Source organism: Chiloscyllium plagiosum, chromosome 1 (genome assembly GCF_004010195.1).
Source record: "Chiloscyllium plagiosum isolate BGI_BamShark_2017 chromosome 1, ASM401019v2, whole genome shotgun sequence".
In the NCBI taxonomy this organism is placed as follows: Eukaryota; Metazoa; Chordata; class Chondrichthyes; order Orectolobiformes; family Hemiscylliidae; genus Chiloscyllium; species Chiloscyllium plagiosum.
The window spans coordinates 28,122,169-28,143,618 of NC_057710.1; the positions used below are offsets into that span (position 1 = coordinate 28,122,169).

At 41.9% G+C, this 21,450-nt stretch overlaps 1 protein-coding gene across 4 annotated transcripts in view; it reads right to left on the minus strand.

The window, feature by feature from the left end:
* Positions 1-21,450, minus strand: part of ccdc142 (coiled-coil domain containing 142) — a 153,467-nt gene that overhangs the window by 125,089 nt on the left and 6,928 nt on the right. For 2 of the 4 annotated variants that reach the window (XM_043709442.1, XM_043709267.1), the window contains exons 3-4: positions 17,517-17,647; positions 7,543-7,672 (exon numbers count right to left, since the gene is read on the minus strand). In XM_043709442.1, coding sequence (XP_043565377.1) covers positions 7,543-7,672; positions 17,517-17,647 — 261 coding nt within the window. Of the gene's footprint in view, positions 1-7,542; positions 7,673-17,516; positions 17,648-21,450 lie in introns of those variants that run through there. The other 2 variants (XM_043709356.1, XM_043709534.1) reach the window with 2 other exon arrangements.

Here is a 21,450-nt window from a genome sequence, read left to right on the forward strand (position 1 = left end):
GCGGGACTCCGTGCTCTACGGTCTGTTCCCCGGGACGCACACCGAGATGAACATCAACTGTGCCTGGAGGATCATCAACTCGGTGAAGGGCGCTCTCTGGGTTGTCCGAAACCTGTTGATCTTCCAGCTGAAGGAGTTGACCCCGACTGAGTGTTGCAGACTGGCACATTCCAAGGTCCAGGACTACGTGTTGAGGGACGCGCTGAAGCTTGGGGCAGCTGCCGCCAAGGCGCGGTGGGGAAAGACCACCGTCTAACATCTGCCTGCCTAAGAAGAACAGGGGGCCCACGCAGTCATTTGGGCTCCGCTGGCGCCTCAGCTCAATGTAATCGCACCAACCTGTGAATAGGAATGATTACCCTGTTTTGATATGCTAAGAAATGGAATGTTTACAGAATGATGACATGTGTAATTGTATAGATTAAATATATATGAATAAAGTATATTTTTGAAATTAAAAAAAGAAGCCATCATGAAGATCCACCAAGAGCATGTCAGCACAACCAAATGACCCTCCAACGTCCAATCACGATCCAGCGACGATCTCGACTCGCTCTTACAACTCGCCACTCGTCACCTGTTCCAATGAGAACAATCACTTGATCTTAGCCAAAAGGCCGAGAAGGTGAAATGGTCATGCTAAATTGCCCATAGTATTCAAGGATATGTAGGTTAGGTGCATTAGTCAGGTGAAATGTAGAGTTACAGAGTAAGGGAATGGGTTACTCTTCGTAGGGTCAGTGTGGACTTGTGGGGCAAATGACCTGTTTCCACACTGTAGGGAGTCTATGAAATCATTCACAAGTGAAGTAACTAAAGCAGCAATAATTGTGGCTGATAACTCTTTATTCAAATACTTCAAAAATAAAGAAGAAATAACAACAATCTAGAGATGTCACTTGGTGCAGATGACACAAAGCTAGATGGAGTGATAGATAGTGTTGAGGAAGCGGGGATGCTGCAGAAAGACTTGGACAGTCAAAGAGAGTGGCAAATAGCAAGCCAGGCAGTGTCAGGAGGTGGAGAAGTCAATGTTTTGGGTGTAACCCTTCTTCAAGACAGTCCTCCTGCCTGGCTTGCTGTGTTCTCCCAGCCTCCTGTTTGTCTACCTTGGATTCCAGCATCTGCAGTTTTTTTTGTCTCAGACGAAGAGAGTGGACAAAGAAATGGCAGATGGAATACAATGTGAGGTTACACACACTTTGGTAGAAAAATAGAAGCATAGATTATTTTCTACACAGGGAAAGGCTTTGAAAATCTAAAGAACAAAGGGACTTGGGAATCCTAGTTCAGGATTCTCTTAAGGTTAACATGCAGGTTCATTTGGCAATTAGGAAGGCAAATGCAATGTTAGCATTTATTTCAAGAAGGCTAGAATACAACATCAGAGATGTACTGCTGAGGCTGAATAAGTCTCTGGTCAGACCACATTTGGAATTTATGAGCAATTCTGGACCCTGTATCTAAGGATAGATGTGCTGGCCTTAGAAGAATTATCCTGGGTACAAAGGGCTTGCCACATGTTGAGCGGTTAAGGACTCTGGATCTGTACTCAACTGAGTTTAGAAGGATGGCGGGGGGGGGGGAATCTGATTTGAAATTACAGAATACTGATAGGCTTAAATAGAGTGGACGTGGAGAAGGTGTTTCCATGAGTAGTTGAGACTAGGATCTGAAGGCACAGCCTTATAGTGAAGGCAAAACCCTTCAGAATTGAGATGAGAAAGATTTTCTTCAGCCAGATAGAGATAAATCTGTGGAACTCACTGCAGCAGAAGGCTGTAGCAGCTAAGACATTGAGTGTATTTAAGAGAGATTGATAGATTCTTGATTAGTAAGAGGATGAAGCATTGTGGAGAAAAGGCAAGAGAATGGGATTGAAAAACATAGCAGCCATAACCGAAAGGTGGAGCAGACTCGATGAGCTGAACAGTTTTGTTCTGGTCTTATATCTTATGGCTTTATGTTCCACAGTAGCAAGATGAGTGAAATCATTGCTGAAAGATACCTTTCAGCAATTGCAACAGGACCTGAAGGACTGAATGCTTCTCACTGTGGTTTTATTAATTATGTCCTTATAAAACATGCTCATGAAGAGCAAAGAGGATCTTTCCACCCATTTGTCCCTTAAAGACAGAACAAGGGGTGAGAATATTTACAACAAATTTTAAAAGTTTGTACTTGAGAAAAATATTCTGATTAATAAAATAGCTGACATCATAAGTGCTGCATTGCTGCATTTTGCAGAAATTATACTGATTGGCAAAAAAATGGCAATGCAATGAAAGTTGAAAACTCAATTTGAGCAGAGTTTTTCAACATCATTTGTTCACTTCTTACTCAATGAGCATGATGCTTTGACAATGAGCTTTGACAAAGGGTCAGTTAGACTCGAAATGTCAGCTCTTTTCTCTCCTTACAGATGCTGCCAGACATGCTGAGATTTTCCAGCATTTTCTCTTTTGGTTTTAGATTCCAGCATCTGCAGTAATTAGCCTTTATTGATGCTACCCATGGTAAACTAAACCTCCATGCAAATGTGAAGTGGTCAAATTCACATAAGGTCTTGCAAAGCATTTTAGATTGGATGCCTAAAATACTCACTTCTCTTGAATCAAGGACTAGAGGTTGCAGTGACCTGTCAGACAATGCATGGTTGCTCGATTTCAGTTCTTTGCAGGCACAATATCAAAATTGAACAAGCTAAACTGAAATACAGGGAGAGACAGACTTCTTACATATAATCAGTGCCACAAAGGCATTTAAAATGAAGCTGGGTTTGTGGTCCTCACAACGAAACAAAAAAAATTCAATGCTGTAACATTTCCTGAATTTGGGAAAAATACCAGAAAAACATCAAAGTCAAAGGAAAATGGTTCCACACAAAAAAACGACGCACACGTGAAGCACGCAAAAGCACACAGAGTTAATTTCAGGAATTAGGTGCAATGGAATAAAGTGCCATGCTTGTCTCAAATCTATACCTTCAAGCAGACAGTGGTGGTTCACGACCAAATTCCATCAGATATTTCATTTGCAAAGCAGTGGAATTAAAATGGAAATAATTAACATGCAAAATGATATGGTGCTGAAAGTTACATCAAGGAACAGCCATTTTGAAGGACTCACAGAGAAAAATCACCATTCCAATTATTCTGTACTTTTAAAGGTGAAAGTTTACTTTGACTCTTCTGTAAGACAGAGCTCTCCCAAATAAAGATAATCAAGTTTAAGTATCGACTGCCTCACAGATACCTGCTTGGTGAATTGTATACAACTGGCAACCTCCAACTACAACCAACAATTCAAGCTACTAGTAGATAATGTGCAGTCATAGGTGTCTCACCGAGATTTGTTGAGTCTTTGGTCAGTACAGGAAGAGATCAATAATTACACATACAAGGTCTTAGATTATTTAGCACTAAAAATAAAATCTTTATTTTAAATTTTCTTTGGGAATGATTCTAGGTTACATGTAAATTCAAAAATGATCTTTCCCTTAAAAAGGACAGAGGTCATTGTTGTAGATGGCACACACTGCTGCAACTGTGGATCACTGGAGGAGGGTATGAATGCATGTAAATGCAATACCAATCAGGTAAGCTTTGTTCGGAATGGGGTCAGGATGGTGTTGTAGGAACAGCCCACATACAGAGAAGTGGGGAGTATTCTCCAATGCTTGACTTGTGCTTTGTTTTTGGTGGACAGATTTTGAGAAGTCAATAGGGGCGTTACTCACTGCAATATTCCTACCCCCTGACCTGTTTTTATAGGCAGAATATTCATTTAACTATTCCCGTTCAATTTCTGGTCAATGCTAACCTCCAGAAGGCGATTAGTGGAAGTTTCAGCAATGTAATGCCATTGAATGTCAAGGGGCAATGGCTAGACTTTTTTGTTGGAGATGGTCATTGCCTGGCACTTGTGTGGCTCGGATGATGATTGCCACTTGTCACCTCAAGCCTGGATATTGTCCAAGTCTTGCTACATTTAGACACTGACTGCTTCAGTGTCTGAGGAAGAAACGTGCTGAAGAATGTGCAAACATCAGTGCATATCCCTAATTCTGACCTCATAATGGAGGGAAGGTTATTTAGGAAGTAGCTAAAGTAGTCTGGGCCTCAGACACTACTTTGAGGAACTATTGCAGTGATGGCCTGTGACTAAGATGACTGAACTCCAACACCCACAGTCACTTTCTAGTATGCTAGATATAACTCAAACACCAGAGATTACTAGCTTTCCTGGGGCTCCTTAATGTTAGTCTCACTCAAAAGCAGTGAGGACTCCTTCCATTGCTTTACAGCTGAATGAAATTTGACTGATGAGTGGTAGCTGGCCAGATTTGATATGTTCAGCTTTTTATGAACTGGACTTTCTGGGCAATGTTCCCCCATTGCAGCTAGATGTCAATGTCACAGTTGTACTGGAATAGCTTAGTTGGGGGCATGACAAGGTCTGGAACACAAGTCTTCTGAATATTGTCAGGCCCAATTCCTTTGCCTTCAGCCATTTCTTGACTTCATGTGGAATGAACTGAATTGGCTGAAGACTGGCACCTCTGGAGGAGCGGGGGAGCTGAAAGTGACAACTACTCAGCATCTCTGGCTGAAGATTGTTGCAAATGCCTCAGCTGATGTCCTGGCCTCCCTCATCACAGAGGATGGAAATAGTTGTGCCATCTCATCCAGTAAGTTGTTTGTAAGTCGACTGTCACTCACACCTGGATAGGAGGCTATGGCCTAGTAGTCTGGCGCAGGTAATGTTCTTGGAACCCAGGTTCAAATTACACCATAGTAAATGGTAGAATCTTAATTCAATAAAAATCTGGAATTAAGAGTCTAATGATGGCCATGAATCCACTGTCAGGAAAACCTATCTGGTTCACTCATGTCCTTTAAAGAAGGAAACTGCCATCTTTTGAAAATGCAAGTGACTGACCACCAGAGTAAACAAATTTTAAAAATCTAACTAACTATCAGGTCATGTTTCTCTCTGGGATCTCACTTGTTCAATATTACTGGGATCAGAACATTTTCTAACAACCTGGTTAATTTGGATACATAAATTCCCAACTGCCCCTAGCATGCACCTTCTTCAAAATTGTTTCATTTTGTGTTTGATGCCTCTAATTTTTTTTTCAGCATTAATGTTATCACTCTACACATCTATGTTAAATATCATCTTTTGGGTTGTTCAGAGAACAGGCACCTACACCATTCCACGATTACACACCCATCTGCCTCGCTGTTTATTGCTTACTATCTTCCACATTTTGCATCATAGAGTCATAAAGATGTACAGCACAGAAACAGACCCTTCGGTCCAACTCGTCCATGCCGACCAGATATCCCAACCCAATCTAGTTCCACCAGCCAGCACCCGGCCCATATCCCTCCAAACCCTTCCTATTCATATACCCATCCAGATGCCTTTTAAATGTTGCAATTGTACTAGCTTCCGCCACTTCCTCTGGCAGCTCATTCCTTACATCCACCACTCTCTGAGTGAACAAGTTGCCCCTTAGATCTCTTTTATATCTTTCCCCTCTCACCCTAAACCTACGCCTTCTAGTTCGGGACTCTCCCACCCCAGGGAAAAGACTTTGCCTATTTATCCTATTCATGCTCCTCATGATTTTATAAACCTTAACGTCACCCCTCAGCCTCCGACACTCCAGGGAAAACAGCCCCAGCCTGTTCAGCCTCTCCCTATAGCTCAAATCCTCCAACCTTGGCAACATCCTTGTAAATCTTTTCTGAACCCTTTCAAGTTTCACAACATTTTTCCGATAGGAAGACCAAAATTCCATGCAATATTCCAATAATGGCCTAACCATCGTCCTGTACAGCCTCAACTGACCTCCCAACTCCTGTACTCAATAGTTTGACCAATAAAGGAAAGCATACCAAATGCTGCCTTCACTATCCTATCTACCTGAGGTTCCACTTTCAAGGAGCTACGAACCTCCACTCTAAGGTCTCTTTATTCAGCAATACTCCTTCGGACCTTACCATTAAGTGTATAAGTCCTACTAAGATTTGCTTTCCCAAAATGCATCAGCTCACATTCATTTCAATTAAATTCCATCTGCCACTTCTCAGCCCATTAGCCCATCTGATCAAGATCCCATTGTAATATGAGGTAACCCTCTTCGCTGTTCACTACACCTCCAATTTTGGTGTCATCTCTAAACTTACTAACTATACCTCTTATACTCACATCCAAATCATTTATATAAATGATGAAAAGTAGTGGACCCAACACCAATCCTTGTGGCACTCCACTGGTCACAGGCCTCCAGTCTGAAAAACAACCCAACCACCACCACCCTCTGTCTCCCAACTTTGAGCATTCTCCCTGTATTCCATGAGATCTAACCTTGCTAATCAGTCTCCCATGGGGAACCTTGTCGAACGCCTTACTGAAGTACATATAGATCACATCTACCGCTCTGCCCTCATCAATCTTCTTTGTTACTTCTTCAAAAAACTCAATCAAGTTTGTGAGACATGATTTCCCATGCATAAAGCCATATTGACTATCCCTAATCAGTCCTCGCCTTTCCAAATATATGTACATCCTGTTCTACAGGATTCCTTCCAATAACTTGCCCACCACCGATGTCAGGCTCCCTGCGCTATAGTTCCCTGGCTTGTCTTTAGCACCAAATAAAGAAAATTTAAAATGCAGAATGGTATTTCAGGTTTACAAATTTTGATATCCTAAATAAATGTATAGTTTTTTGACTGATTTTGAAATAATATCACAAAATACCATAAACATAAACTGGCCTTGAGAGTTCTTCATGTTGAGATTGGATACAAAAACAGCTAAAAGGAATTATATCTGTAACTATATAATAGCATAACACTGCCCATTCATACATAGGATTTGAACATGCAAGTAAACCTCTTGTACATGAGTGATAATTCTAGAAAGATGAATTTAAGTGGTCAGAGATTTAAATTACTTCTTAAAGATGACAGAATCTGTTTTGGAAAAAAAGTCTGAAGTAATGTAATACTGTTATTTTCTCTCTTTGTGCCAATGAGGTTAGAACTAGTTGCTTATTATGAGCTGTGTTTAAACTTAACAACAAAGACTCTCAAGTCCAATACAGTCCTGGTTAATTTCAAAATGGAGCTCCCTTGCTTACCCCTGACCTCCCCAGCAATACCCACAAAAATGAACATTTCTGTTACTGACACAACCCAGCTTTATGGATTAAGTGAAACAATTTAGTGCACAGATTCGTACTAATTCTTTATCTGCTGCAATTGTACTTTAGACAAAACGGGGATATTTTTATCCGCTGTAATTGGACTTTGTACAAGATGGGCTCAGATTAAGTATATGAATCAAAAGGACCATCACTGGAAATGGCAGCAACAAAAAAAAGCATGAAAACTGAAAATGTGTTTTCCAGATCATTCCAATTTCTTTTTTAAAGTATCATAAGTTATGTAGATTTACTTCAAAAGGTCTTCATATTTCTCAGTAACTCATTAAAAAGAGCACTTTTTCATTCAACTAAGTTACCTGATCCAGTTAAGTAATCAGACTTTGCTTTTTGCATAAATTCCTCCGTTGTTATAGATTCCTTAGATGGCTTGGATTCTGAAGAGTTAAATGATGTCTGTAAGCCACTGTCCTCTATGACTGCATGATTCTGGAATAAATAGTTTAAACAGTTAAACTAAAATATTGGATAAATTCTCTCACAAACAAGAGGTGAGAAAGAGAAGTATGCCAAAAATGCTTTCTTGCAAAAGCCTTTTGACCGTTTAGAATCCTTCAAGTCTTTTGACTGTAAGGTTCTTGCAACAGGCGAAAGTGAAAACTGCAGATGCTAGAGATTAGAGTTGAGAGTGTGGTGCTGGAAAAGAACAGCAGGTCAGGTAGCATCTGAGGAGCAGGAAAATCATAGTTTCAGGCAAAAGCCATTCATCAGGAATGAGGCTGGGAGCTTCGGGGTTGGAGAGATAAATGGGAGGGGATGGGGCTGGGGGAAAATGAGGAAACTAGTGAAATCCACATTGATGCCATAGGGTTGGAGGGTCCCAAGGCGTAAGATGAGATTTCTTCCTCCGGGTGTCAGGTGGTAAGGGAGTGGCGATGGAGGAGGCCCAGGACCTGTATGTCCTCGGCAGAGTAGGCGAGGGAGTTGAAGTGTTTTGCCAGGGGCGGTGAGGTTGATTGGTTCGGGTGTGCTGGAGATGTTCTCTGAAGCGTTCTGTGAATAGGTTCTTGCAACGGCTTACACGTAAGACAGATAGCAACAGATACAATTGAGTGTTTACACAAAGAGGTGCTAAGTCACATAAAATTGGCACGTCTCAGGTTCAACTCTCCTGTCTTCTCCCAATTAGTTGGTCTCAACCAGTGTTGAGGCAATAAGCAGTGTTAGCATTGGTTTCTGGATTCCCAAAGTAGGGAAAAACTACTCAAGATTCTGAATCCTAGAAGTGTGCCAACAGTGGATGTTGGGTAAAGCACAGAATAGTACAGTTCAGAAGGAGGTCATTTGACCATCAAGTCTGCAAATGACTTTCAAGGTATAGTCCAGTTCGCATTATTCCCTGGCTTTTTTCCCATATCCCCATATTTTTATCCTTCAATGATTTATCCAATCCCTTTTTGAAAGCTTCCACTAAATCTGTTTGTGTCATATGATCAGGCATTTCAATCCAAATCCTAACCATTTATTGCATACAGAAACTTATCCTTATGTTATCTGTTTTGTTAACCATTCATCTTTAACCATCTGAATATTGGTCCTTCATTTATTGAAAACAGTTTTTACTGCTCCTGTGCTCAAAAGACGCATGCTAATACTCAAATATGCGTTTAAAGATAGAATTGAGCTCAGAAAAGCACATTTACCTTCCAACAAAATTTGAATATTATTGTTTTTGCCAGTTATAGAACTGAAAGGGGAGATTGTAAAATGTGTTCAATGTTGAGAAATGCTCTAAAATAATTCTAAAACCTAGTTTGTTATTAGAAGTACTGAAACAGATCTGCCTGCCCTGATTTTCACTGTATTTAGGTACATGTGACAATAAATCATATCAGATCAGATCAAAGGCTTACAGTAAAATTTTTGTAAAGATCAGTTTCTATGATTTCACTTCAGGCAAGTTTAAAATTCTCCAAGATGCTCTCGAGGCACAGATAATGCCCGTCTGTTACTGGAAGCTACAGGAAAACGAAACAGATGAGTCACCTACGATTTTCTTCCATTTCCATCCAGTTTCCTATAAACAATAGTTTGCATGCTGGTATGAGTGCCAGCCTTCTTCCAATACTTATCAATTAGTCACTATTCATATTTGAATCTAGTTGTTGACCATCAGAAGACTGTTTCATTCCAGGTACCTCTGCACAACAGACTCATCTGATCCTATCGTTGGTTTAGGAGCTCGTGATTATATTTACCTAATTTACGCAATAGACAATTTGCAGCAATTTTCAGATGGTTACTGAGAAGCAACACTTTAGCCATAATACTTTAGGTAGTTAAAGAAAGAAAGTATACAAATGCAACAACTGAGGGTAGTTCACTGATAACAATGACAAGCAGGTTGTTGGTACAGAATGTAATGTCCTAGTTAAAGTCATGAACTCTTGTATGACCTTGCTAGCCAACGTTAGGGAGGTTTGTAGGAGAAAGTAAGGACTGCAGAGCTTATGTACCATACGTCAATTCTCCTCCTCCTCCTCCTCAAATGCTGCCTGACCTGTTGTGCTTTTCCAGCACCACACTCTCGACTCAGAGGTTTATAGAATGGAAACAGGCCCTTTGGCCTAACTAGTCAATGCCGTCCAGTTTTCACAATTAATCTCATTTGCCTGTGTTTATTTCATATCACTCCATACCTATTCCATTTATGTACATGCCTAAATGTTTCTTAAATGACAAGATTGCATTTGCCTCCACTGCTAACTCTGGCAGCCCATTCCAAATACTCACCACCTTCTGTGTGAAACAATTGCCCCTCTGAACCCTTTCGTATCTAGAACAAATAACAAAGAAAATTTACAGCCCAGGAACAGGCTCTTTGGCCTTCCAAGCCTGAGCCAATCCAAATCAACTGTCTAAACCTGTCGCCCAATTCCTAAACATTTGTATCCCTCTGCCCCCACCTACTAATGCATCTGTCCAGACACATCTTAAATGAATCTACCGTGCCTGCCTCGACCACCTCTGCTGGCAACGCGTTCCAAACGCTCACCATCCTCTGTGTGAAGTACTTGCCACCCTTAAACTTTCCACCTCTCACCTTGAAAGTGTGACCCCTCATTATTGAATCCCTCACCCTGGGAAAATGCTTGTTGCTAAGAACCCTGTCTATACCCTTCATGATTTTGTAAACCTCAATCAGGTCCCCCCTCAATCTCCTTTTTCCTAATGAAAATAAACCTAACCTACTCAACCTCTCTGCATTGCTAGCACCTTTCATACCAGGCAACATCCTCGTAATCCTTCTCTGCACCCTCTCTAAAGCGTCCACATCCTATTGGTAATGTGGCAACCAGAACTCTACACAGTATTCTAAATGTGGACAAACCAATGTCTTGTACAATTTTAACATGACCTGCCAGCTCTTATACTCAATACCCGCCCAATGAAGGCAGGCATACTATATGCCTTCTTGACCACTCTATCCATCTGTGCAGCAAACTTCAGGGTACAATGGACCTGCACTCCCAGATCTCTCTGCCCATCAACTTTTCCCAAGGGCTCTTCCATTCATTGTATATAATTTGCTCTAGAATTAGACTTGCCTAAATGCATCATCTCACATTTGTCTGGATTGAAAACCATCTGCCACTTTTCCGCCCAACTCTCCAGTCTATCTATATCCTCCTGTATTCTCTGACAGTCCCTTATGCTTCCGGCTACTCCACCAATCTTCGTGTCATCTGCAAACTTGCTGATCATACCAACAGTGCCCTCTTCCAGATCATTTATGTATATTACAAACAACAGTGGCTCCAACACTGACCCCTGTGGAACACCACTGATCACCTTTCTCCATTTCGAGAAACTCCCTTCAACCACCACTCTCTGTCTCCTGTTGCTCAACCAGATCTTTATCCACCTACTCTCCATTAGTCTACCATGGGGAATCTTATCAAACACTTTACTGAAGTCCATGTCTATGACATCAACAGCCCTTCCTTCATCTATCAACTTGGTCACTTCCTCGAAGAACTCTATTAAGTTGGTAAGGCACGATTTCCGCTGAATAAAGCCATGTTGCCTATCACTGATAAGTCCATTCTTTTCAAAATATAAATAGATCCTATCCCTCAGTACCACCTCCAGCAACTTTCCCACCACTGACGTCAGGCTCACTGGTCTGTAGATACCCAGAATATCCCTACTACCCTTCTTGTACAGGGAGACAACATGAGCAACCCTCCAGTCCTCTGGCACCTCACCTGTATTTAAGGATGCCACAAAGATATCTGTCAGGGCCCCAGCTATTTCCTCTCTCTCCTCCCTTAGCAACCTGGTATAGATCCCATCTGGTCCTGGGGATTTGTCCACCTTAATAACCGCTAGCATAACCAACACATCTTCCCTACTTACGCCAACGTGATCCAGACTAATCAAACTTCTATCTCTAAACTCAACATTCATCATGTTCCTCTCAGTGAACACTGATGCAAAATAATCATTCAGAATCTCACCCATTCACTCAGGTTCGACACACAGCCTTCCTTTGTTATCCTTCAGTGAACCAATCCTTTCTCTAGTTACCCGCTTGCTTCTTATACAAGAATAAAATGCTTTGGGATTCTCCTTAATTCTACATGCTAAAGCTATTTCATTACCTCTTTTAGCCCGCTCGATTCCTCATTTAAGACTTGTCCTACTCTTCCGATATTCTTCCAGGGCCCGTTCTGTTCTTAGCTGCCTAGACCCTATGTACTTCCCTTTTCCTCTTGGCTAGTCGTACAATCTCTCCTGTCATCCACGGTTCACAAATCTTGCCCTTCCTATCCTTTGCCTGCAATGGGACATGCCTATCCTGCGCCATCTTTGAAAGCCTCCCACATCTCAAATGTCGACTTCCCTTCAAATAGCTGTGTCCAATCCTTACTAATTTTGATACAATTGGCCTTGGCCCAGTTTAGTACTCTTCCCTTTGGACCACTCTCCTCTTTAATTAGATTCCCTACAGTGTGGATTTAGGCCCTTCAGCCCGACCATTCCACACCGACCCTCCGAAGAGCAACCCACCCAGACCCATTTCCCTCTGACTAATGTCCCTAACACTATGGGTAATTTAGCATGGCCAATTCACCTGACCTGCACATCTTTGAACTGTGGGAGGAAACTGGAGCACCCGGAGGAAACCCACACAGACATGAGGAGAATGTGCAAACTCCACACAGACAGTCACCCGAGCCTGGAATCAAACCTGGGACCCTTGTGCTGTGAGGCAGCAGTGCTAACCACTGAACCACCGTGCCGCCCCTAATCTACAAGTATTCTAAAACTTACAGAATTGTGGACACTGTTCCCAAAGAAATCCCCCACCGCAACTTCTACCACTTGTCCTGGCTCGTCCCCAGTACCAGGTCCAATATGCGTCCTTCCCTCGTCGGACTATTGACATACTGCTCTAGAAAACTCTCCTGGATGCTTCTTACAAATTCTATCCCAACCAGACCTCTGACGCTAAGTGTATCCCAGTCAATGTTGGGAAAATTAAAATCTTCCATCACCACTACCCTATTGCCTCTACATCTTTCCATAATCTGTTTATCTATTTGTTCTTCTACCTCACGCTCACTGTTGGGAGACCTGTAATACAACCCCAACAATATAACTGCACCCTTCTTATCTCTCAGCTCCACCCACAATGCCTCACTATCCAAGATCTCCATAGTGTCCTCTTTTAGCACAGCCGTGATATCGTCCCTGACCAGCAATGCAACTCCACCCCACCCCATCCCCCTTTTAATTCCCTCCCTGTCCTGTCTGAAACGTCTATATCCTGGAACATTTAGTTGCCAATCATCATGCCCTTTCTTCAACCAAGTCTCTGTGATTGCAATAATGTCAAACTCACAAGCACCAATCCAAGACTTGAGTTCATCTGCCTTACACACTATACTCCTTGCATTAAAGTAGATGCATTTCAGACCACCAGTTTTTTTGCACTCATCTGCTCACTGCCTACTCTTCCCTTTATTAATGCGATCTTCATAATTCTTACAGTCTCCACCTCGTTGCCTACTTGTCTTCTCTTCTGGTTCCCAGCTCCCTGCCACATTAGTTTAAAACCTCCCCAACAGCAGTAGCAAAAGCTTCCCCAAGGACACTGGTTCCGGTCTGGTTCAGATGTAGACTGTCCCTTTTGTAATAGTCCCACCTTCCCCAGAACCAGTCCCAATGTCCAACAAATCTGAACCCCTCCCCCCACACCATCTCTCAAGCCACGTGTTCATCCTGCCTATTTTTTTCATTTCTACGCTGGTTAGCACGTGGCACTGGTAGTAATCCTGAGATCACTACCATTGAAGTCCTCCTCTTTAACTTCTCTCCTAGCTCCCTGAATTCTTCTTTCAGGACTTCATCTCATTTCTACTTATATCGTTGGTGCCTATATGCACCAAGACAACTAGCTGTTCACCCTCCCCTTTTAGAATGTTCTGCATCCGATCGGTGACATCCCTGACCCGAGAACCTGGGAGGCAACAAACCATCTGGGTGTCCCATTTTCAGCCACAAAACCGCCTATCTACTCCCTTCACAATAGAATCCACTATGACTATGGCCCTACGAGTCTTTTTCCCGCCCTTCTGAACAGCAGTGCTCGCCACGGTGCCATGATTCTGGCAACTGCTGCCCTCTCCTGGTGAGCCATCTCACCCAACAGTATCCAAAACGGTATACCTATTTTGAAGGGAGGTGACCGCAGGGGACACCTGCTTTGCCTTCATACACTTTTTCTGTCTTTTAGTCACCCATTCATAGTCTCCCTCAGCAATTCTAACCAATTCTCTCCCTTCTCACCTTAAATCCATGCCCTCTAGTTTTAGACACCTCTACGATGGGGAAAATTTATTAGCTGTCTTCCTTATCTATTTCTCTCATGATTTGATGGCCTCTATAAATGTCACCGTTCAGTGTCCTACGTTCCAAGGAAAAAGGTCCCAGCCTATCCAGCTTCTCTTTATAAGTCAAACTTTCCAGTTCCGGTAGTGTTCTAGTAAATCTTTTCTACAGTCTCTCTGGTTTAATATTAGCCTTCCTATCATGGGTCAACCAGAACTGCACGCTGTATTCAAAATGTGGCAACTTTACATCTTGCAGTCATATCTCTATGATGACTTTCTGATCATACAAATTTATTTATAATATTACAAGCAGACTGAGATCAAGGCCCCACATTATTGTGGTTTTGAATAGAACACCCCAAATTTTCAAGCCCCTGGTGGGGAGAGATGAACTACCTTCCTTTAGTGTTCACACATCCACTTGTTTGGTTGCAAAAGATTAATTTGTTATGGATTTGTGTCGAGAGTGCCTCTCCACAATAATTTTAGTCCTTCAGCAACATTCCATCTGTGCTGAAAGCCTTGTTGTTTCTCAACTGTACGGTGGGTTTTTCATAATCACAGGTGGGCTACAGATGCACTGATATGGTGATGTTGTGGAATGGAGTTGAGCACACTTGCGAAGGCTGCTTCTTCGTTGAGGAGTTCCTCAAAAGTGCTCTCTCCAAGGGGTGTTGACTGCCTCTCAGTCTTTGTGAGCAACTCTCCGTTACTGAAGACGTCAGCTCTCTTGAGGATAATCTGACAGACACTACCCTCTGAGCCTGAGAACTCATTGTATGCCCTATTTCCAGGAGTTAGTCGTTTACCTTGTCTCAATTATGACGATCCTGTTCCTTTTACAAGGTCACGTTGTCCTTTTTTTTCAGAGAGGTTGTATACAAAACAGGCTCCGATAAGTCTGAGGCCAATTTGTTTAAAGCTAAAAGATACTGCCTCAGGCAGAAGGCTTTCTAGTTTTTAAAAAAACTTGTATCATGAAAGGGGAGTAGCCAATCTAACAGCTCAGCTATTTTTTGGCTTGGTAATGCAGCTGTGGGCATGTGAAGAAAGGCTGCTGGGCTCTCCCTCTCTTTCTCTCTGACTTCATTCCTGTAAGAACTTGTGTTTCATTTTAGCTTTTGTGCCAAGGGGTGTAAATGGGGGATTGTTGCAGGTATTTTGGAACAGCATCATTACGTTGGCATAGTTTGTTGGGTTTTTGGATTGCATAAGTTATTTGATATTCTGTTTTCTGTTCTTTGTGTTTCATTCAGTAATCTCATAGATAAATTCTGTTTTGTTTAAAATTAAGTAGCCTAACCAGCTGATTCTCTCTTGTAAACTTGCTTAAAATCAATTGGCAAAGTTAGGGTCTGGGCTACCTTCTTGAAATGTTTTGAGAGCAAGCAAGCTGGAGTTGGAGCTCGCTCTTTCCGTGAGAAAAACTGACATAATTACAGAAGTAGCCCAGCCTTTACATTTGCTGGAAATGCCAGCAGAAACTTTAGAGATGGCTAACGTTCAGTTCAAAATGAAGCAGTTTGAGTTAGAGGCAAAAGACAAGGAAAGTGCAACAGAAATGAAACAGCTTAAATTACTATTAAAAGCAAAAGAGAGAGAAAAAGAGAGAGAGAGTTTAAACTTCAGAAATTAGCACTTAGATAGGAAAGTCAGCTTGAAAAGATGGAGATGAAGGTTGAAGATAAGCTTAGTTAGGAAGAGAGTGAGGATGAGCAAACCCATGGTAGCCAAAGGGCTGGTGAGAAACTGTTTAAATTTATACAAGTATTGCCTAAATTTCATGAGAAGGATGTAGAAGCCTTTTTCATCTCATTTGAAAAAGTGGCTAAACAAATGTGGTGGCCAGAGACCATGTGGGTTTTGTTGATCCAAACAAAACTTGTAGGTAGGGCTAGTGAGGTATCCGCATCACTATCAGAGGAGGTATCTGGGGCATATGAGGAGGTGAAGAAAGCCACCTTAAGTGCGTATGACTTTGTGCCAGAAGCTGACAATGTTTCAGGAATCTAAGGAGGGACCCTGGTCAAATCTACATTGTGTGATTTTTGCCAGGTGTGTCATACATGTCAGGTAATTGTAAAACCACAGGTGGTAATAAAACCTGCACTTTTAATACCTACTCCTCTATTTGAGGAAACTTTTACAAGAGTCTTAACTGAATGCCACTTTTTGATTGAGGTATGGGATCTGTGCAATCAGTACTTGTTCGCAATAATGGATGAATCGACTAGATTTCTATTGGCTGTTCCATTACGCAATATTACAGCTAAAATAGATTGTAGAAGAATTACTCACATTTTTCACTACATATGGATTACCAACAGAGATACAGAGATACAATCAATCAAGGGTCAAACTTCACATCAAAATTATTCAAGGAAGTTATGGACAGCAGAGGAATAAAACAATTCAAATCTACTGCGTACCATCAGAAATGCAGGAAACGCTAGGAAGGTGGCATCAAATACTCTCAGAGAGCTGTAGAGCGATTAGAGATGACAGAGAAAGACAATGGAAGTACTTGATAAAGGATTATCTCACATTTGTGGATTATGAAAGATAGGAGGCGGAACCGGACATTGAAACACTCATGTTAACAGTGGATGAGTTAAGGAGCACAGACATATGCGATGTTGCAGAGACCAAAATATGTGGTCTTGATGATGTCATAGAAGATCACCTCAGGTTTAAATTTATCCTTACACAACAGCCAGGGAGAGGGACAGAGTCATGATTAGGGATTAGGGAATGGGGTACGGTGGTGTCTGAAGACAATGGTTTTGTTCTTCTTAACATTTAGCCGAGTAAGTTTGCTAGACATCCTTAGACAGCACCTAGCAATCCATCTAGAAGAACAAGGACAGCAGATACTTGGGAACACCACCACCTCCAAGCCACTCACCATCTGAGCTTGGACATATATCACTACTTTTTCAGTTGCTGAGTCAAAATCCTGGAATTCCCTACCTCACGATTTTGTCTGTCTACTTACAGCAAATGGGCTGCAGCAGTTCGAAGAAGTAGCGCACTACCATCTTCTTGAGGGCAACTGGGGGTAGGGCAAAAAAATGCTGGCAAGCCAGCAATTCCCATGTCCCACGAGTGAATAAAAACATTCTCAGTATTGAATGCTGGACAAATAGTAATACAAATCAGAAGCAATGAAGAGATCAGTTGAGGTGCTGATACAAATCTGATTGTAAACAAGGTTCATCTGGAACCTGAAATTGCACTTTTCAATTTATTTTTCCAATGGCAGCATTTAGATTAGAAACAAGGTCCTTGATAGGTCACTGACACAATACAAAAAAACAAATGGAGACTACAAGAGAAAGGAAGAACAAAAATACAAAATAACTGAAGAGTTTTGAGATAAATGCTCTACGACTTTGTCACACTGATGATATAAAGTCTCCAAAACGTATTCTTACATGAAACAGTGACAGACAGTGTTCACCTTCAACACATGGTGAAAATAAATAATTTCTTACAAAGCTCACTCCATCTTCAGCTGAGGAAGTCACTGCCAATTCATGAGTCTTTGGAAATGATTCTTCCTTACCTAAGAAAAAGGAAATTTAAAATTCTCTTTAACAGTTCTGTTTCATTAAATACCAGACTATAAATAGCCATTCTGTTGAATAAGAATGAAAGAAAGAATTTAAATTCTAAGTCGGCCATCACTTTTTACTACCAAACAACTGTGTATGCTTGATATCTAAAACAAACAAAAACAGAAATTGCTGGAAAAACTCAACAGGTCCAGCAGCATCTACACAGAGAAAACAGCCAATGTTTTGAGTCCAGTGGCCCTTTTTCAGAACTGAAAGTTTCTGAAGAAGGGTCACTGGACTTGAAGCATGGACTCTGTTTTCTCTCTGCAGATGCTGCTCGACCTACTGAGTTTTTCCTGCAATTTCTGTTTTTCTTTGTGTAAGTTCCTTTTGAAGTGGAGTCACTGCTAGAGTGTAAAGGAACTTAATGTTGCGTAAAGATCTGAGAGACAAATTATCATGACATTATTTTATAAATATTTGTTGAGGGAAGAATATCACACAGGACACCAGGAAGAACACTCTTGTTCTTGAAATACCAGTGTGCAATCTGTCATGGGGCAGAATTAGAGTTTGTGTTTAACATCTCATCTAAAAGATGGTTGGTTCAGGACTGCCATCCTCTGCTATGCCTCAAATTGTCATCCTAGATTATATGCTCAAGACTATAGAGTAGGATTCAATTTATAGTCTTCTGACTAATAAGTAACAGCGTGCCAAAGCTGATGTCTAGCAGCAAAGCAAGAGGGACCAACATCCTTGCAGATGGGTTTCCTTGTTAGAAGGAATTTCAACGAGTTCAGTAAGGGGTGGGAGACACAGACTGTTAGTACAATAATGATACAGCATTAACAAGAACAAAATCAGAAATGCTGGAAAAACTCAGTAGGTTAGGCTGTGGAGAAAAAGCAGGGCTAATGTTTCAGATCCAGTGATCCTACTGCAGAACAGTTCAGATGCTATGAAAACAAGGCAGGATTAACTAAAGTCAGCGAGCTAATTAGAATAGCGGAGTCTTTCAAAATGGAATTGGCAACAGTGCAGGAACAAAGGTGTTCCCTTTAGGGTGAAAAGTCAAATCACCAAAGTCAGAGAACCTGGAATGTCTAGGAGTATTTACAAGGATGTTGCCAGGATTGGGAGTTGTGAACTATGGGGAGAGGCCGATTAGGCTGGTGCTATTTTTCCTGGAGTGTTGGTGACTGAGGAGTGACCTTATAGAGGCTTATGAAATTTACAGCAGCATGGATAAGATGAATAGCCAAGGTCTTTTTTACAGGCTAGGGGAGTCCAAAATTAAACACCATAGGTTTAAGATGAGAAGGGAATGATTTAAAAGGCACCGAAGGGGCAACTTTTTCAGCAGAGGATGGCATGCATATGGAATGAGCTGTCAGAGGAAGTAGTGGAGGTGGGTACTATTACAACATTTAAACGGCACCTGGATGAGTACATGAATAGGAAGAGCTTAAAGAGATATCAGCTAAATGCTGACAAATGGGACTAGATTAATTTAGGATATTTGGTCAGCATGGAGAGTTGGACCAAAGGGTCTGTTTCTGTGCTGTACATCCATATGACTGGATAAGGAGGAAAAGACAGGCTTTTAACAGGTACAATGCGAGAAAATCAATGGAATTCCTTGTGGAGTATAGAAAGTGCAAAGAGTAACATAAGAAAACAATTAGGTCAGCAAAAAGGGAGCAAACAAAAACACTGGCGGGTAAGATTATGAAGACTCCTAAGATATTTCATAAAAGTATCAATCAGAAGAAGATAACCAGGAGAAGAGTGCTGCCCATTAGGGACCAAGGAGACCATCTGTGAGTGGGGCCAGAGAACTCTGGTCAGGTATTGAACAAGTACTTCGTATCTGTCTTCACTTTGGAGGAGGAAGATGTAGGTACAGAATTCAAGAAGAGGGACTGTGAGGTTCTTCAGAAAATAGAAATAGGGAGTGAAGATGTCTTGGGGATTTTGGCATGCTTAAAAGTAGACAAATCCCCAGGTCCAGAGTAGTTGTATCCCAGCCTGCTGTGGGAGGTGAAGGTGGGAGAGAAAATTATAGGAGCTCTGACTCAAATTTATATTTCTTGTCTGGTCACAGAGGAGGTATCTGAGGACTGGAGGACAGCTAATGTAGCGCTACTTTTTGGGAAGGGTAGTAGAGATAAACTAGGGAGTTACAGTGAATCACACATTACTGGTAGGGAAATTATTGGAGAAAATTCTGAAGAAGAAAATTAATCTCCATTTGGCTTTGTCAGAGGGATGTCACACCTACAAAACCTGATTGACGTTTTCAAGGAGGTGACCATGTGTATAGATGACGGTAGCACTGTTGACCTAGTCTATATGGATTTCAGTAAAGTCTCAGAGATAAGAGTCAGAGGCCAGAGGTAAAAGGCTGACGGTATCACTGGAGGCCAGTGTCCAGTGACTTACCTGGAGGATCAATGCAGGGTCCCTTTTTGTCTGATAAGTAAGATTTGTGGATGCCAGACAGGCAGATCTGTGGCAGATGGAATTTAACATTGATAATTGTAAGACAATCAGTTTGGAGGATGTAACAAGACAAATGGGCACTCGATGAATGACAGAACACCAGGAAGTTCAGACGAACGGAGGGATCGTGGGGTGTTTGCCCAAGGTACCAGATGGCAAAAGGACAGATTAATAGAAAAATTAAGAAGGGATATGGGACATTTGCCTTTATCAGTTCTAGCATTACAAGATCATGAAGGTTATGTTTGAGCTGTATGGAACTTTGATTAGGCCACAGCTGGAGTATTATTCGGGCCATTGAACTGTAAGAAAGATGTGATTGCACTGGTGGGTTTGAGATTCACCAGGATGTTTGTCGGAATAGAGCGCTTTAGCTATGTAGAGAGACCAGATTCCTTTGGAGCAGAGAAGGCTCGGATGGGACTTGATTGAAGTGTATAAGATTGAAGAGCATAGACAGGGTGAATAGGACATAGCTGTTGCCCTTAGCTGAAGGGTCAATAACAAGGGGACATCATTTACAAGGTGAAAGGCAGGACATTTGAGGATTTTTTTTCACTCAGAGGTTGGTGGGAATCTGGACTGCACTGCCTGAAAAGATTATGGAAGTGGGAAATCTCACAACCTTTAAAAGGTTCTTCAATGGGCACTTGAAGTAGCATAAAATTCACAGTCATAGGCCAAGTGCTGGAAAGCAGGACTAATATACATTTAGAGTAGTTTTTAGAGTGTCAGAAATGAGGTGACCTTCAAAAGGAAAAGGAGATAGTGATAAAGCAGAAAATTAGTGTCCAGGATGCATAAATTATTACTGGTCACCTGGACCATCTCTGACACCTCGCTCTCCTTCCTGGACCTCTCCATCTGCATTAATGACGACCGACTTAATACTGACATTTTTTTACAAACCCACCGACTCCCACAGCTACCTGGATCACACCTCTTCCCACCCTACCTCTTGTAAAAATGCCATCCCGTATTCCCAATTCTTCCACCTCCGCTGTATCTGCTCCCAGGAGGACCAGTTCCACCACAGAACACACCAGATGGCCTCCTTCTTTACAGACCGCAATTTCCCTTCCCACATGTTTAAAGATGCCCTTCAACGCATCTCGTCCACATCCCACACCTCCGCCCTCAGACCCCACCCCTCCAACCGCAACAAAGACAGAACGCCCCTAGTGCTTACCTTCCACCCTACCAACCTTCGCATAAACCAAATCATCCGCCAACATTTCCACCACCTCCAAACAGACCCCACCACCAGGGATATATTTCCCTCCCCACCCCTTTCCGCCTTCCGCAA